This window comes from Lissotriton vulgaris, unplaced genomic scaffold (genome assembly GCF_964263255.1).
Source record: "Lissotriton vulgaris unplaced genomic scaffold, aLisVul1.2 SCAFFOLD_538, whole genome shotgun sequence".
Lineage (NCBI taxonomy): Eukaryota > Metazoa > Chordata > Amphibia > Caudata > Salamandridae > Lissotriton > Lissotriton vulgaris.
Window position 1 is genome coordinate 730,727 of NW_028250206.1, and position 13,344 is coordinate 744,070.

General features: G+C 46.7%; 1 protein-coding gene across 1 annotated transcript in view; it reads right to left on the reverse strand.

Annotated features, from left to right (window-relative positions):
- Nucleotides 1-13,344, reverse strand: part of POLR2D (RNA polymerase II subunit D) — a 182,547-nt gene that overhangs the window by 18,986 nt on the left and 150,217 nt on the right. The window contains exon 3 of the mRNA XM_086950513.1: nt 8,919-9,014. Within this exon, the coding sequence (XP_086806639.1) occupies nt 8,919-9,014 (96 nt within the window). The remainder of the gene's footprint in view (nt 1-8,918; nt 9,015-13,344) is intronic.

The window sequence follows — 13,344 nt, forward strand, 5'->3', positions numbered from 1 at the left end:
CCGTGAGGGGAACGGCTTACCTAATCACCACTGGGATCTTTTGCAAGCTCTCCGTGAGGGGAACGGCTCGCCACGCCACGCCAGCACAATCGCCGCCGCGAGGGCAGGGACTTCAACTCCCAGGTGCCCCGGCGGTTGTGGCACGCGAGTGACGGAAGCAGAGCGCCCAGAGGCGCGTCAAAAGAGAGGAACGCCTCTCACCCCGCGAGTCGCGCCCTCTGTGGCCCTCAGAGGCCTGAGGAGACTGGACTGGGCAACCCCCTTTATATTATATTCTACCATTCTTGTGCATATTCGTTTGATTGCTGCTTAAGAAGCAATTTCTAAAGGTTAACGTTATCAGTTATCTGTTTCCCTAGGGTCTAATATCATTATATTGGTACTAGAGTATGGCATCTAATAGAAACAAGTGTACCAAAGCTAGTAATAAGGGTGGGGGAGGTGGAATTATCGGGCCCATCGATGCCTATATTACTTTGGCTGCATCGGCTTTAGAGAAGGAGATAGATTTAACAATTTGTCGATTGTCGACAGATCCTGTGCTCCAAAAAAGATCTTCACTTGGGAAACTAGCATCTCCTATCCCTGTTCAGACCCAGACCCAACCCATAACCCAGACCACGAGGGAGGACACGATTACCTTAGATATAAATGGGATAGATACTAGTTTGGCCTCCTTTATGGCCTACCCGAATGTTGATAAGGGGAGCAGAAAAAGCGTTGAATTAAATAATCCGCCTCTACAGGCACAAAACTCATTAGAAAGTACGCCGGTATCTGCCGTCAAGCGTAAACGTGGCGGAGCTCGACAAAAGGGGGGCCGCACAAAGAGACCTAAAGTAACCCCATTGGTTTGTAAGGTTACGTTAAATAAAGACAAAATCAACATTACAACACAGGGGGAGTCATTTGCTTGTACCGAAGATAGCCCTATTCCCGAAATAGCAGATCATGCTTATAAAGATGGTGGTGACACAGCATTATCATTAGATAAAATACAACATCTGATTAGGTCCCTAATTCTTCCACTAGTGGAGCGCCTGAAAAGGATAGGCAGCCAATTAGATGACCTCCACGAGGTCACTAAGGTAAATACAGCCGAGTTGAAGAAACTGACAGACGATAAACATATTCCCTCGGCCATAGGTATACTGCAAGCTGCTGCGGAACAAAATCCTAAAACTGTCCAAAAAACAAACCTAAAAGAAAAGGTGCTTAAAAAGAGCATTGCCCCTGTTAATCAAGGTGAGGTTGTCAATCGATTCATCACCCCTCAACAAGAGAGCAAACTATCTAAAGGAAGTGTAGCTGTTAAGGATAGTACCACTAAAGGGCTCAAGAAAAATGATGATATGTTAGATCAGGTAAAAACGGCACCACCAAATGGCCGGAGGCAAAAACATAGAGTTGAACTTCCCTGTGAATCATATCCCTTTGTTATTGTATTGGCTGGGGTCCCAGAGTGGCAGAATGAAAGGGTGGAAACATTCTACGAATTAAAAAACAAGGTGATGTTTTGGCTATCGAAAAATCGGCCTCTTAGACCAGATTTAGATGGAAAAATTATCAGTGTCAGGAGAGTAAGTTGGATAGGCCCTAACCCTAAGAATGTGGACGGAGACTGCATTATAGTGAATTTTAGATATCCACAAGTAGTGCAGTTCATTAGCAGCTTTCCGAATCAGAATGTTGAAGGCGGGATTGTGTCTTTGGATTTAGGCCACTTCTACCCTCAAACCCCAGCCATGGGTGAAAGCGGGAGCCTATTTTATCCACACCAGGGGAGAAATTGTCCACAAAGAGCATTGGCCAGGAAGTTATTCCCAAAACTATCCTCAGCGTTTTCACCAAGTAGGAAATCTTTTTAATGTCCCAACTTTCAATCGTTTTGAAGCAGTGTCTGATTTAGGCTGGGTCGATTGACAAGTGGGTAATAAATTAACAGGAACAGGACATGAAATTTTCACCCTTAATTCTGTAATGAATGATCAAGAAATTATGCCCCCAGGTGCAAAGATTGGGGATTCGGTTCCGGATATCGGGGTAACATGCCCTGAGGGCCCGACTAAGATTAGCGTTATTAGTATGCCAGATAAACGGGTAACCCAACTTAGAAATTCAACCCTAAAGCTCATGTCATGGAATATTGCGGACCTAAGAAATAAAGTAGATGACCCAATTTGGAGAGATTCCTTAGGGGCCGTTGACATTATTGGGTTACAAGAAACTTGGGACACCGGGAACACACTTACTATCGATGGTTATTCCTCATATTTTCTCCCAGCCACATCCTCTGCTATGGGGAGGGCGAAGGGGGACTTGGCTACTTTAATTGCGGCCTCCATCCCTGGGACTCTCACACAGATAGCAACAGGCTCTCCACACTGTCTAGCAGTCCAACTTGCCCGTAAAGGGGAGTGTAATATCTTAATTGTCAACTTTTATAATTCTTATGACAGAGCTACCCCGACCGAACCCTTGACAACTCTGGATCTCTTTTTGTCAAGGTATAATGAGGCTAGAAATAATCATTGCCTGGTCATTTTATTAGGAGATTTTAATATTCATGGGTGTCCAGATAAATGTCTCTTACTAGACAAACTAAGTCCTTTAAATCAAGATGAGATACATTTTGAGCATACTGCTCAAGGAGCGATCCTTGAGAATATGTTGGCGATCAATGGGTTGATGCTACCGCAGAGGGATGACTAGGAGATTCCAACTTTTGAAAATAATGTTAGCTGCTCAAATATTGATTATATCTTCATTAGTCTCGCGCTGGGGAATTGCATCAGCGGATATTCTGTGGCCCGGTCACATTTTAGTGACCATAACCCAGTGAATTTGACCATTATGAACTTGATTAAAACATCTGAGAAAAGTCAAATTAGGGTGGATAAGCATGATATTCAACCAATGGATCAGGGGCGCAGGATTAGATGGGATAAGGTTGTTGCAGGGGACTTCTTAAACAATCTTTTTAAGAGTAGAGGCACAGAGTGCAAAAATGTATGGACCCCGAAACTGGGGATAGAGAGGTCCTTGATGCATTTCTAAAAATCTGTACCCAGATAGCAGCCAACCTTAAGCTGCCAGGCAAAGTGAAGGAGCAAGGCGGGATCGGCTGGTTCGATCATAACTGCTCACTAGCCAATCAAAAACTAAGGACCGCTCTGAAAAGTAAACCAATTGATAGGTCCCTCGTAGCTTCTTTAAGGTTATCTTACAAAAGAGTAGTGGAAGCCAGGAAACGAGAAATCAGGGAAGCAGCCTGGGATGAGTTAACTTCCACTGATGTGTTGAAAAATAGTGCCAAATTCTGGTCTGTTGTCAATAAGCCATATTTTAATGACCTTGTAACAGCCATTTGGATTGTGGTATCCAGGAACAACAATGGCTCACTCATTTTAAAACAGTGTATGAAGGGACGAATGCAGGAGGTGAGGCTGTGTGCACCCCTGTCCCACATACATATAGCTTATCAGTCACAGAGACAGAGGTAGCTGACGCCATCCGGAAAATGACCAGTAATAAGGCCCCAAGTCCCGATGGTGTCCCCGCAGACCTCTTCAAGTCAGACGTCAAGACATGGTCTAATATTTTTAATAGAATTAGTAATTCTGGCATTCCCCCCACCTGGCCGGAATCAGTTATTGTCCCGATTTTTAAAAAAGGCAATAGAGGAGATCCTGTTAATTATCGTCCGATTTCTCTTATTGATTCCACAGTGAAAGTTCTTTGCCGAGTGATCCTGAGCAGACTAATAGATAAACTGGAGGATACAAATACCCTCTCACCCCTTCAATTCGGGTTTAGGAAAGGGCGAGGGACTATAGATCAAAGACTCAATCTCCAATTAATAATTGGGAAATACACAATTGCTAAAACGGGTACTCTATACATAGCTTTCATGGACCTGTCCTCGGCCTTTGACCGAGTGAACAGCTCCAAATTGTGGGACTTGCTTTTGAAGCTCGGTATAGATGACAATATTGTGTATTTTCTAACAGACCTGCATAGGGACCTCACGGCCATAGTTAGATACAATCACAAAGGTAATTGTACAGGAAAGATAGGGATAACGAATGGGGTCAGGCAGGGCTGCATTTTAGCCCCCTTACTCTTTACCCTTTACATCAATGATCTGGGTGCAGTGTTGTGGGAGGCATGTAAGGACATACCAAGGGCGGGAAAATTCATGATACCGGCTCTGCTTTATGCAGATGACGCCGCCCTTTTAGCCCGCACTACATTAGGCCTACAGCGTCTTTTAAATTAATTTTACAATTTTATTAATGCACTAGATCTTAGTGTAAATTTTTCTAAATCCCATGTAATGGCGGTGGGCAGTAAGGGTAAAAAACTGAAAACCCTGCATTGTGAGGGTAACATGTTATCCCGGGTTACGAGTTTTCCATACCTAGGTGTCATTTTTGATGACAGCTCCACATAGTTGCCCCAAATGGCTAGCAAACTTAATGTTTTTGCGAGATCAATCTTGGCTGTTCTTGATTTTACACGCAAACTTGGGGTGAAGCCATTGGAAGTTGTCCTGAAAGTTTATGAAGTCAAATGTGTCTCTTTAGCCATGTACGGAGCAGACCTATGGGGCTTTAAAAATGCTAAATTGTTACAGGCTGCAGAGGACAAGTTCCTGAAAAGCATTTTATCAGTGCCACAATCAACCCCTGGTTATATTGTTCACCAGGAACTTGGGGTTGATTATCTGGAAGACCGTATAGCTGTGGCACCGCTCTTAAAGTGGATCACAATATGGTTAAACCCAGAACTGGTTTTAAATCATGAGGTTCTGAGAGACTGTCTGGCCCTGGACCGTAGCCACTAGATTCCCTGGCTAAAATATGTAAAAAAACTAGCCGATACATTAGGTCGCCCGGAATTGTTTGATCAGCCCCTCAAATTAGTTAAGGGAGACGTGAAGTGGGTAAAAGACACATTTAAGGTTAATAAGGGCCTGGATAGGGAGGAAATGGAACTGAGCAAACCAACTGTGAGGGCTCACCAGCTCTTAATTAACTCTACAGACACTGAACTATACTTGAGAATAGTCAACAATGCTAGCCATCGATTTTTGTTGACTAAGTTCAGGCTGAATAAATTCCATCTCCTTCTTACTGCACGCCCAGGATGGTCTAAGATGACAGACCTAGATATCTGTCATTGTGACGGGTTTTCTATTATGGACACTGCACATTTCATGTTTTTTTAAAAACATTTTTCGGGGATACAGAAAAAGTTTATTGTACCCCTGATTAAATATAAAGGGTTTAGACATGTTAAACCTGCCCTCATGTACCTTCAGCTGCTATCTAACACTTGGGAAATGTAGCAAATTTTTTAACAATAGCTATGAGGCTAGGGAACAAAATTAATTGGACTGGTTGTAAATAATAGATTTTATGGGACTTAAATGAAATGTTGTGTTCAGCCTGATTTTAAGATTTTAAAATTTTAAAATTGTATTTTATCTTGGCCATGATTTTTGATGTGTGTATACTTTTATGGTTTTTGTTATGAACCAAATAAAGTACTTTTGACTGACTGATTGAGCTGGGTGTGGCTTGTAGGTCGAGGAGGCAAGTCGATGATCCCGACCTGTCGAAATTTCTGTACACGGAAGATAACTTCCAGGATGGAAACAATACAGTTGAATGCAGATATAACTAGCTAACGGAACGGAGGCTAAAAACTATCTTGACCCGGAGCGCAAGTGAGTACAACCGAACCTGTTGGCGAAAAGAAACCATCTAACAATAGAATTGATGCCCATGCACAATGTTACCGAGGGGAAGAGTCAGATAGTCTTGTGAGTCAAAAGAATTCTTCAAAGAAAAACAACTTGTAATCATCCAAGCCCAACACTAGATTGCAGACTTATGCAAAACATGTTTATCTACAGCCACACGTCTTGAACAGGATTTCCCCCTCTCTTGTACTTGTTTTGTATAGTCTGGGGATATGGTGATTTTAGTGTCCTCAAACAGAGGAGCTAATCCTTCTTGCGCTGCTCGGAGAATGCAGTCTCTGTCACGAGAATTTAAAATCTTGTTGAAGATGGCTTGTAGAGGCCCACAAGGGTGTGGAGGTTGCACCACAGACCTGTGTGCCATTTCCACCAAAAACAGTTCGGATAAGCCCCGTGGTTTAAGCTCCGTCCGTATTCAGTTCTCAAGAAATTGCTCCACAGTTGTCCCTTCCACTCTCTCTGGGAACTCCAGAACTCGTATCTTACACGAGTTGGGAGCAGCCCTCTGAATCCTCAGCCCTCCGTTCCAGGTCTGCTGTGAGGGTAGTCATCTGGGCCTTCTAGGTTTTAAGGACCACAGCTTCTCCCAGCAGCTCGGATATGTTGCTCTCTGCAGATTGGACCTTTTCTGTTACATTCCTCAAATCCGCTCTGAGGAGGTTGACGTCTATGGAGACAACTTCGATCTTGTGTTCAAGGGCGGTATGGGACCACTGAATGGCCGCCAGTAGGTCTGATTTGGATGACTGTCACTGCTTTCAGGCTGTCTCCAGAGTCAATAGTGCCTGCTGGCCGAGTTATTGTCTGCGTTGGGTGGTGCAGCTTTGTGTACTCACTGATTGTGCTCACTCCATGGGACACTGCCGTCATGTCTTCACGCATGATGAGCGTTTGATTCTCCTGTGCACTCAGGTCCTAGACACTGACCCTGGTACTGCCTCGGACCCAAGGGACTGAAGTCAGTAGCAAAAGTGAGGGGACCATTTGACCCGCCTCGCCGGAACTCCGCCGCCAATGAAGGGCTGCAATTTACACTGCCCTGTCTGCAAGTAGAGTGGTCCTTAACTCTGCCTCTCTTATACCAGGGCTCCCCCGGGCCCTCCTTCACCAGGGCAACCAGGACTCCAGGGCAGCTCCTACCCTGGTCATGGATCAAACCTCCTACTACCTGGCGATGTGTCATGGTAGGCTTTGAGGGAACCCCCCAGACAGACTCTTCCACAGTCCTAGGGTGTAGACAGTCTCAGAGTGAGGAGGCCCCCAGTAACAGGATGCGACCTGCCCTTGTCAAGAGGACTGTCAATGGTGATCAGGTCCAGCAGGAGAACCAAGGCAGACGGACAGATTCAGGGCCTGACCGCCCTCACAGCTGTAGAGGGGTGAATGGCAAGTTCTGAGCCTCCTTGAGCAAGTAAAACAGTGTGGAGAGACCCAGAGACCACTGGTAGAGTCCCTCCTCTGTGGCTGGCAGTGTGTCAAGATCTGTATCCCCCTGCCACTCTCGATCTCCGTACCAGGCGTGGAAGAGCTTTCAGGCACATCTCCTTGGCAGCGCCCGCTCATCTTAAATTTGCTATCAGCCCAGAGCACCCCGCCGGATCGCAGCAATATAACCCAGACCCTCCAGGGCAGAGGCTCGGCCACTCCTTTCAGGCAGCTTGTGGTGTCCTGCCGTCGCCCCAGGTAGGCTCCCCGAAGCCTGCTCCGCTCACAGCACACAGGGCTCACAGGCTGCTGAAACTCCTTTGGATAAGTCCGCTGCTGCTGCAGCCCCGCAGCGCCAGCAGGATGTGCCTCAGAGGCCTCCCAGCATCATCCTGCAGCTTTCATCACGCAAGTACCAGATGCCGCTTCTGGCTCCAGGGTGTCAGGTACTAGGTGGTGGCATCCGATATAGGGATTTGTGGTGATGGCCGCCGGTCAAGGGATCATGTAGGAGATCGCACTGAGCCGTTAGGCCGCATACGCCCAAGGCACCGGGCACCGCCCAGTGAGTCAGCTACAAATCTCCTGACTCCCAACGTCGGAGTCCTCCCAGGCCTACCGATTCAACCTGTCAAGTCGGTGATTACTGGTGCAGCAGCCCATTGGTAGCCAATGCGGATCGTAGGCTCGGGCTCAGCGTCCACCCCTTGTCACAGTCTCACTGAGGGATTCTGCCCGGCATTATTCAGTCCCCGGAGTCGGTAGAGTACTTATAACTCATGCCCCTTTAAGTGGACGGCGCGGCTTCCGTGCGATCAGCAGGATCAGGGAGGATTATTCTGCAATACTGGCCCAGAGTTCACATCTTGACAGCCATGTTTTCCTGCCTGCAATTTAGGATTTGCATATCTATTTTAATCTTCCAACAGTCCTGTCACACAGTGGTCACTCTGTTTCAGTACTCAGTCTACTTGAGTTAGGTGCAGAATCTTGATTGAGGTTTTCTTACAGCTCACGGGGAGACCCAGCCTGCTTCTTGTTGTAACAGCCCCCAGTTTTCTACTGAGTGTATTTCTGTTGGGTTGAACCACTTATAGTTCCATAAAGATGCACATTACAGAGTCTGGTAAAACAGCCACAAAAGTTTAATTTAAAGTTGCTTCCATCTTGGGTAGAGTTTGTTTTAATTAAACAGAAGCATTGAAAATCCAAATGTCATTAATGAAGGCTCCCAGGGTCAGCCATGTTTGCCATTTATGGCAGCTATATCTGGACATTCTAGATCTTTCGGTCTTATAAATCTGAAATAGGCCGATCTGGTTGATTTCTTTTTTTTTTAAATGCTTCAGAGCAGGGAGGAAGACCTATCTTAAACCTTAAATGACATGTGATAGAAATACATTTGGCTCTCAAGCGCAAATCTGAATCTATCTGCATTTAATATGTGAATTTCCCTCAAAATGAAAAAAATCCCCTCTGTCCCAAACAGCCCGACTGGTCTCCAGTCTATATTCTTTAACCCTCCCAGAATAAAAGAACATTTAATTAGGGTACAAAAAAAGCACCGGAACTGCTTCATAAATTGAAAGGGTACATGGTTCACAGCCAAAGGATTGCTCAAAGTTGATAACGGCCCCCAGAAACAATCTTGCGACTATATATACATTTGTTAACATTTTAGAAAGCAATAGCCAAAATAATACAAGTCAACAGGATCTATTCGCACCTGGGTATAAGAGCCTTCGCCTCCTCTGCTGTCTCCGGGCACAGATTGGCCAAACACGCTAACTCAAACTTATGGAGCTTCTTCTGCAGCAACAAACTGTAGAGGGAGAAAAGAAAGGTATGGAAAAAACTGAATGAAGCATGGATAGAATTAAACTTCACTTGCACCATACATTATGGACAAATATAAACTACATCAATGTGCTGTGACATATACACAGGTCGATAATTTCCAAGCCTTTCCCTATGGGGAACGTCCCCTGGTCACTGCAAATACCCCCCTAGGGGTTAACTTGAGTTCCAAAAATGAAGTTATTCCGTTATTTTCATCAAGATTCTTTTTATTTCATTTCGTTTTCAAATGATATTTATCCTTCTGTATTCATTCATATCATTTCATATAATATAATCATATCTTTCTCAAAAGATTAATCTCAAATCCATCATCAATCCAATGCATTTCGGCTAACGTGTAGCCTTCATCGGGGATTTAAGGTCTGTAAAATAATACATGATTTTAATACACGAGGACACCAAAAAGCTAACTTTCTGTTGCAATCATAAAACTGTAGTTCTTAGATACATATATAGACCTAAATCCATTGTGTACAATTTAAAAAGATAATCACATCATCAATAAACTTCTAAATTCTACATTAGCCTGTGCAAAATGAAAAATAATCGCATTTCAGATGCTTCTAATGCCAGGTGTTCAAAGCGTAATTCTCTTATTATATAACAGGGCTCATTGATATCTGCTTAAAAACGTGACATATGAAAAAATACAACAACTTAATTTGTGTGTTTAAAGACAGTTCATGTAAGATGCTGATAGATTGTGCTCATGAACTTCAGTTCGTTCGTGAAACATGTTAAGAGCGTACCCTCGCTAATGTTATCAAACAAATGATTTGTTGGACGAACCCATTGGAATAATCAAATACCAGATTGTGAATACGGTGAACCGCGGTTCACCGTATTCACAATCTCCTGAGCACAATCTATCAGCATGGCAAACAGATCTAAACAAGGCTCTACCCAACGCTGTAAGAGACCTTGTCCCACCTCAGTGTGACGCCATTCGTGATCCATCATGCACCGGTGGCTGAGTTTGTCCGCCCTGGCGTTCAGGGAACCTGGCAGGTGTTGAACCACCAGGGACAAGCCCTGATGTTTCAGCAATGTCCAGAGAGGATTAGCCTCTTGACATAAGGTCCACAACCCCACCTCGCCCTGTTCCTGCTTCAAACTTCAGACATTGTGGTGTGATTCAGTCCTGGTTTTCCGTTTCCCGGCGGCAGCGTTGCGTCGACAGCGAGGCGAGGAAGCCAGAAAGCCAGGAGCCTCCCTTCAGCTCTACCAGCCTTTACCAGCTCGCTTCAGACCCTCCTCCATCTATCTATCTTCTAGCGGGGGGCAGCGAGCTCCGAGCTCTGTGAACATGGCGAATGTTGCGAGTACTGCAGTGGCTCAAACCGGCTTTGAACGGCCCACAGCAAAAACTCGGAAATCTTGAAAGAGAGGAGAGGCTGCTTAAGGCTGTTAAAGACGCGGCTGAGGTTCTGAGGAACTCCGCGACGCGAAACCACGGCCCTGAACAAAGGATCAGCAACTGGCACCTCCAGCTGTCAGCAACAACTAAAAAATGGTGTTTTGCTGATATTTGTTGGCATTTTGCAGCTTCTGCACCCACACCTCTCTTCCCATATTCCCCCGATGTCCCCCCTCCTCTGCCTGCCGGGGGGACGGGCCCTGATAACAGGCTGATTACAAGCTGTCACAGGCTGCTTGAAAGCGCAGTCAATCCCAGCTCTCCCTGCTTGAACTCTTGAACTCTTTGTTGCAACAGAGCAAACAGTTGCACAGCTGCATAGTTGCACAGGGCAGAGTCAGAGCAGAGGGCGAGACAGAGGACGGTTTTTGGGACTGCAGAGCAAGGGAGCAGGGGAACAAGCAGGCCTGGTGTTCTTGGCACTCCTCAGCTCCTGTTCGGCACCCCCCTGGAATAGGAGCATTTGGAGTGTTGAAGCCCAGCTGCTAAGCACCTGCTGGAGTGCTGTAATCTATCTGCAATCCATCGGACTCAGACAGTCCAATGAGGTCGGGAAGAATGAGAAAGGCCATGCCACCAAAAACAAGGAAGAGAAAAGAAACAAAATCCTAGTGCTCAGCATAACGCCAAACAAAAACTCATCGCAACTGAGCAGGACCAAAGTGAGACAACAGCAAGGACGCGACCTACTAGTGCCACATGCTCTCACCAATCCAAGACCTACACAAAGTTCAATTTCCTAAGGGATGCAGGGTCAGTTCTTTATTCCAGCAATGCAACCCTCACAGGCATGCAACCGCCACTGCTACCTCTACCCCTACAAAAGCAAGAACCAATCCCAAGCCTTTTGCCCCTAGACAAAAGCGGGGCGCCACAGCATCAAGGCCAGCAACTTAAGCTCAAACAGCAATTGCCAACACACCCCACTGGGGCGAAAGAGGCAGGCAGCACATCTCCTGCGGATTCTGCAGGTATGCCTGGCAACTTAGGATGCTCCCCAACAAAAAACAGCCGACAGGGCAGTACTCAGAAGATTCAGATTGCAGAACACAAGCCCCAAAAACAGCTGCTCCACCATCACAACTTGATGACAGGGACGGGGACTGGGCCACCAAAAAAACCAAGTATGCGAGCGAAGTCAATGCAGACTGAAAGGAGAGAAGATTGGGAACAAATCAGTGTAATTAACTCAAGTCCCACAACTAATAAGATGCAAAAAAAAAAAAAACAGGGATGAGAGCGAAGCCAATGCAGACTCAAGAAGAAAAGATGAACAAATCAGTAAAATTAACCCCAGCCCCACAACCAAATAGGATGACCAGAAGCTATAGCCCCACAACCACCATGATAAAAAGCTAGAGCACCCCCATCAAAATAACAGATCCAGCAAGCATAATATCATCACCAACCCCACAACCCCTCGCTCAAGGGAGTAAGTTTAACCAACAAGGAGGAGCATGTGCAGGGACACCGGACCCAAACGAGAAAGAGGAGGGAAGAGCAATCATATTCTACTTAAACACACAAGAATGGGAAGACATGCTTGGCACCTATACTCCAGACCAGGAACAAAGGGCCCACTCTCCCCAAGAGTTTCCTCGGGACTCACTTTCAGCAGAACAAATCAAAACAAGCATTTACAATGCAATGGTCTCGGCATTATTAAAGGATTGGCATTGCTCATTACTTTTTTTTTAAAAAAATCATAAATAAATGGCATAGTCATTTACATTGTCAATAGCTTAATCGTTAAATAAATGGCATTGTCATTTACAATGCCAATAGCTTAATCACTCGCAAATGCATGACCTATTGCATTTACACACACACAAAGCCACCCACACACACATACATACAGAGCCACACACAGAGCCACACACACAGAGCCACACACACAGAGCCACACACACAAAGCCACACACACAAAGCCACACACAGAGCCCCCCCACGCACACACAGAGCCCCACACACCCAGAGCCACACACACACACAGAGCCACACACACACAGAGCCACACACACACAGAGCCACACACACACAGAGCCACACACACACAGAGCCACACACACACACACACACACACACACACCCAGAGCCCCCCACACACACAGAGCCACACACACACACCCAGAGCCACACACACACACCCAGAGCCACACACACACACCCAGAGCCACACACACACACACCCCTAGAGCCACGCACACACACCCAGAGCCACACACAAACACACACACCCAGAGCCACACACAAACAAACACACCCAGAGCCACACACACACACACACCCAGAGCCACACACACACACACACACCCAGAGCGCCACACACACACACACACACCCAGAGCCACACACACACACCCAGAGCCACACACACACACACACACACCCAGAGCCACACACACACACACCCAGAGCCACACACACACACACACACACACACACACCCAGAGCCACACACACCCAGAGCCCCACACACACACACACACCCAGAGCCACACACACACACACCCAGAGCCAGAGCCACACACACACACACACACACACACAAAGGGGAGAAAGCACAGCCAGGGGGCAGGAGAGCAAGCACAGCCAGGGGGCAGGTGAGCAAGCACAGCCAGGGGGCAGGGGAGCAAGCACAGCCAGGGGGCAGGGGAGCAAGCACAGCCAGGGGGCAGGGGAGCAAGCACAGCCAGGGGGCAGGGGAGCAAGCACAGCCAGGGGGCAGGGAAGCAAGCACAGACAGGGGGCAGGGAAGCAAGCACAGACAGGGGGCAGGGAAGCAAGCACAGCCAGGGGGCAGGGAAGCAGGCACAGCCAGGGGGCAGGGAAGCAAGCACAGCCAGGGGGCAGGGAAGCAAGCACAGCCAGGGGG